The following is a 5,635-nucleotide window of genomic DNA, read 5'->3' as shown; positions in this document are numbered from 1 at the left end:
TGAAGAGATACAAATTTCAATTGTGTGGTCTTAAAGGACCTCAACTTACAGCGACACAGTCCACAGGCTAGGCGTCCCACAGGTAGTGCAGATTGCAAATTAAGGCACAGAACAAGCAAGGCAGCCGCACACTGGTCCGATGATCAAAAAGCAAGAGAGGCGAGGCTCAAAGAGCCATTTATCTCTCCGCCCTTCAATTAATCCCACTTGTGTTTATCGGCCAGGCTGGCACAATAAACTATCTCAGGTGTTCTGAAAGTAGCATCACGTGTGTGTGTGAAAGGACAGTGTTCCAGGTGGAAGTAATGGTGGTAGTAGCATCAGAAAGGGGGATGCCGCAAATCAAGATCTCTGCGAAGTGGCGGCAGACAGTTTTACCGATTCTGACACCAGTCATCCCTCCCATGGTGCTCTCTGCTTCTCTTTTGGGTTCCATATTCTCTTGCGGTGGTCACACACAGCTCAGATTACAATTGGAACAGGGTGCCAGACAGGATCAGGGACAATGGGCTACGTTTCAGGATCTGGAAATTTACAGGCAAAGTCTCTCTTTTAGTGCTGGACAGTGCTCTGAGCTCCTCCAGACTCTGCAGACCTCCTCTCGGTCACTAAGGACAGGTTCCTCTTGGCCCCGCCCTCCGTCACTGTCAGATCTGTCACCATCTGGACCTGTTCTGCAGCTTTTAGGAGATTCATTGCCCCTCTCCGCTTTTCTCTTCCATCTGCTGCTTTCTATTTCACAAACTATTGTGAGGCTAAACTGCTTAGATACACACACTTCTTGTCACTTTCAAAGCTTGGCACTCCCAGCAGGACTAGGTACTGATCAGTCCCCTTTCAGTAGACCAGATACTATTTGCATAGTAGGCTATATTTCCATAGCCTATTGACCAATCAATGCAAGGTACATATCAATCACAGGGCAAGACCAAGTGAAAAATATTGAACCATACTTGTTTGCAGCTTTCCCAGGAAATCCCCACCAACTTGAACCAAAGTACCAAACTCTCCTTTAAATAATAAAAATTTTACTGTGAATTAAGCGGGGGAGTTTATATTTCGGACCAGCGACTTTACATTCAACAGTTAAAACCATTCATCAATCTCCATCCCCCCACCCCCTTCCCCAAATTCTCTTCTCCCTGATTGATGGCCATACCTCCTTTGACCCAAGCCAACCCCTTCTAGTCCAGGGGTGGCAAATGTGGCTCTCCAGCTGTATTCGGCTCTTTCTGTAGGTGCATGTGACTGAAGTAAATTGAAAATTTTTAAGGATAGTATTCAGATAATGGTGATTTCATTTGTAACTATACATTTCTGGCTCTCTAGCAATTTATAAATTGTTGTGAGGGACAGGATTGGCTCTTCTGTCTCAAATGTTTGCCGACACCTGTTCTAGTCCCTTGCTTCACCTCCCAACAATGTCCTTCCTCCCTTGGAAACCTCTAAGGGCTGTTCCCATTGGTACGCAAGCCTGTCTTGGTTTTTACCTTGTAGCAGTGGTCCCATACAATATTTGTCTATGAATGACTAACTTCACTCAGCATACTGTTCTCCAGGCTCTTCCAGGTCATGAGGTGCTTCATGGTTTTACCCATAGTACTTCACTGTATGTATGCACCAAAGTTTCTTTATCCATTCTTCGACTGATGGGCATTGGACTGTTTGCCTTGTTATTGTGAATAGTTCTGGGATGAACACGGGCGTGCAGATGTCTGTTACAGCTCTTACTCCGTTGGGGTATACACCTAATGGGTATTGCTGGCTTGTATGGGATTTCTGTTCTCAATTGTTTGAAGTAGTACCGTATTGCTGTCTACAATGTTACATAGTTACAGACCCACCAGCGCTGTATGACAGTTCCAATCTCTGCACCCTCTCCAGCATTTGACTGGGGGCCGGGAGGGGAGGGGGCTGTCATTGTCAGTGTAAGATGATATCATTTGATTTGCATCTCCCAGGTGTCTAATAATCTTGAGCATTTTTTCGTATGTTAGCCATTTGGATGTTATTGTTGGTGAATTGCCTGTTCATGTCCTTTGCCCACTTTTGCTTGGATTTTTTTTTTATTGAGGTATTGCAGTTTTCTAGAGAATAATCCCTTGTCTGTTGTGTCATTCTGAAGTTTTTTTCCCCGGGCCATGGGTTCCTTTTTGATGAGATCTTTGATTGCACATAAGTCTTATTTTCAGTAGGTTCCAGTCATCTATTTTGTCCACTACATACGTTTCCTTTGTTGTGTTTGGCAGTGTGTCTGTGCCCTGCCATCGGCCCTTAAGTTTGTCCCTATGTCCTCACTGACCGTCTTCATAGTGCTGGGATTGACATTTAGGGCCTTGATCCACCGTGAGTTAGTTTTGGACACAGGATGAGGGATGGGTTCTGTCTCATCCTTCTGCACCTAGAGATCCAAATGTACCAGCCCCATTTTTTGAAGAGGCCATCTCTTTCCCATTCAGTGTTCTTTGTCAAAGATCAGTTGCCTGAAGGTGGATGACTTTACTTCTGGACTTCCTGTTCTGTGCCATTGACTACTGGGGCTATGTAATAGGTTTGGGGTCAGGGGGTGTGAGGACTCCTACTTAGTGCTTCTTGAGAAGGTCTTTGCTTAATTCTGGGGTTCTTCCTTCTCCATAGTTAGTGATTGTTTTTTCCATTTCTCTAAAAAATAGAGTTGGGATCTGGATCATTATTGTGTTGTATTTATAGATTTCTCTGGTGTCGAAAACTAGGGCTAGGGTAACTTCTCAGGGCTTTGTGGTAAAATCTCTCCAGCTGTTCTCTGAAGAACCAAAGCAAAAGGTCACATAAAGGGACTCATTTCACCACAGGATGGGTACAGTAGGGAGAAGAGCAAGTATCACGTTATCCTGTCAGTTTTAAACTCTAAGGGGGCTGACTGGGGGTGGGGTTGCTCTTTTTCTACTGCAAGTAGTAGGTAGAGCCTGGGATGAGTAAAATAAAGACTTGGAGCCTTATATATTTCGGTGAGCTTAACCCTTCCGACATCTGATGCCATGCAGTAGGATACAGCTCTAGCATAGAGTCCTGAGTAGACAGACTACAGCTGGGCGACTGCAGGCTCTTATGGAGCCCTCTCCAGGTAGGAGCTCCAGACCGGAAGAGCCCTTGGCAAGTCTGTTGTTGTTTTTTTCCCCTGCAAATCTTGCTTTATTTGTGTAGCTTCCAAGAGCCAGTCTCGTAGGGCTGTCTGCCCTCATGCCCTGAGCCCTGGTATTGGGTAGGAAGAGAGGAAAGGTGTCGGTAACAGCTGCTCTCTAAGGAGAGGAGTGAATTTGCTCTTAATTCCAGTTCTTCTTCAACTGTACATAGGGCCCCAAATTCACTTGGCCTATTGCCCACTTTCGGAAAAACAAAATTACTCAGCACTCCCCCCGGGAACTGAACCATTTGTACTAGACCCCATAATCTAAGATACAAAGTGTAGATACCTGCTTCTACACCCCCCTCCCCCACCCCGCCTGATCCTTCAAGTGCCACCTGCCCCCGGGGGTGGTATCACCCACTTTGGGAACACCAGTCTCACTTAACACTGTAATCTCTACTTCCTTGGTTTTTTTCATCATTTATTTAAAGATCACGCCTGTCCTGCGAAGAATGGTGTACACACTAATTGACATCACAATGCAGTTCCACGTTGAGCACCTAATACACATCAGACATTGTGATGGGCAATTTGCTCGTTCATTGGCTTATTCTAGACTACCCTGGAAGAAAGTATGAGCTAGCCTCATTTTTCAGTGGAAACTCAAGAGATTAAATTACATGCCCAAGATCCTCAGCCAGCAGGGCAGAATCACACTTCAAACTGTTCCCACAGCCCTGTCCCCACACTCCTCACTTCCCTAGGCCCAAGCTGAGGTGTGACTAGCGGGGACTGTGCTTCGGCCTTCTATTTCAAATGGAAAGAGGTCAACAACTCCTCTTTTCCTCACTGCCCTCCTGTGTTACTTAACCAAGGGTAGATGCCTCCAAGGAATCTTCTCTAACTTCTTCTGCTTACGTAATATGAGAACCAGAAAAAAAACTCCCAGCACTGAATCAGAAACTGCATTACGAGCAGCAGTAAGGGCTCATTCAGATGCTTAGGTGGTAATGTGTGGTGCTTCTGTCCACAGCTCTTAGAGACAAAGTCTAGGGTCTGCATGGCATGCCCCACTCCCACCCCAGAATTATGAGATCAGCATTTTAGGACTAACACTCAATTTTTAGGAGACTAGAAGGAAAGGGCACTTGCTTAAAAAACTATGTATATATTTTCAACTTACATTGCTTATAGTAGAAAGAATAACATGTTAAATAGTCAGGATTTTGGTTTTGTTTTCATAATAGCTGCCAAAGGAACAACGCTTGTTGCTTGTAAAGTCCTCAGCTGCTCACTAAAATCAGTACCCGGGAAGCGTTTCAATATTTGTTACGACTGAACAAAGCTGTTTGCACTGGGCACCACTTTTTCAGAATGGAGGCGCCCGGCCTCCCGGCCTCTGCTGTTAACTGGCTCCTGTTAAAAAGAAGGGACAGGCAGGGGCTCCAGGAAGGTGTGATGGCTCTGGATTCGGCTCAGCAGCTGCTGGGCCACGGGCTTGAATTCTGCTTCCCAGTGGAGCTTGTGATACGTTCTTAGGTCTTGGTCAGAACTCCCATCCAGTGCTAGTTCTTCATCTGAAACAGAAAAATGCACACCGCACCATTGGATAGCAATGTCAAGCTGTTCAACACAATTCCATTTTTGATGACACAAATTCATTCATCTGGGGTCATCTTCAAACACTGATTCAAGTTAGGGTCTCAGGGTTAAATGGGATGGTTTCTTGGTAGGTTTTAATAAGGGGAGTTCTTTACCCTCTTCTTGACCAACATCCCCAAATAAGTACCTTTTGTTTTTCTTTTTTAAGGGGGACAATACGTTCTCTTTTTTTTATCTTGACTGGACTTAGGAGCCCTGGTGGCAGAGTAGGTTATGCATGATTGGGCTGTTCACCAGTCAGTAGTTTGAAACCACCGGCTGCTCTAAGGGAGATAGATGAGGCTGCCTGCTCCTGAAGAGCGTTAGTCCCCAAGCCCACAGGAGTGGTTCTCCCTTGTCCTCCAGGGTCGCGGCCGGTCAAGACTGACTGGAAGGCAGGGAGTGAGAACGCATTGAGCTTTTTATTTCAACTGAATCCCGAGTCACTCTATGTAGACTCTCATCCCAAAGTCAGAATTTTTTTTAGAACAAGCAAACCATGAACAGGTTACCCCCTTGCCTGCATTTTTAGAAAAGGTAACCATTTCAATGGGTTCACTATGAAAAGAGAAAATAGCTCAGTTTAAACTCTTTTTTTAAAATTGTGTCCTTACTGGATTCATAGCCTGGAGCACACAGGCTTCTTTAAAACCGCACCCCCCCACACACACACACACACCCACACCCCAAGCCAAGCCCTCTTCAGTAACAGAAAACCAGAGGGCTTTGAAAATCTCAAGGAGCATGAGAATTCCCAGTGAGTCCGTGGGGATGCAGGATGACATAAAACGGGAAACCCTTGTACAAACAACTTCCATTTCTTCTTAAAACCCAATTCCGTGAACGGGGGTTCTGTGAACACCACAAAGGTAGCCGACCCTAGTGGGA

General features: G+C 45.5%; 1 protein-coding gene across 1 annotated transcript in view; it reads right to left on the bottom strand.

The window, feature by feature from the left end:
- Positions 1-1,141: 1,141 nt before the first annotated feature.
- The window catches only part of ARMC2 (armadillo repeat containing 2), a 108,367-nt gene continuing 103,873 nt past the window's right edge, over positions 1,142-5,635 (bottom strand). Inside the window, exons 19-20 of the mRNA XM_045294601.1 lie at positions 4,290-4,683; positions 1,142-2,782 (exon numbers count right to left, since the gene is read on the bottom strand). Of these exons, the coding sequence (XP_045150536.1) occupies positions 4,526-4,683 (158 nt within the window). The 3' untranslated portion in view covers positions 1,142-2,782; positions 4,290-4,525. The remainder of the gene's footprint in view (positions 2,783-4,289; positions 4,684-5,635) is intronic.

This window comes from Echinops telfairi, unplaced genomic scaffold (assembly GCF_000313985.2).
Source record: "Echinops telfairi isolate 266 unplaced genomic scaffold, ASM31398v2 ScPeMD7_3533;HRSCAF=4204_0, whole genome shotgun sequence".
NCBI classification, from domain to species: domain Eukaryota; kingdom Metazoa; phylum Chordata; class Mammalia; order Afrosoricida; family Tenrecidae; genus Echinops; species Echinops telfairi.
This window is presented reverse-complemented; position numbering and strand designations above follow the sequence as displayed.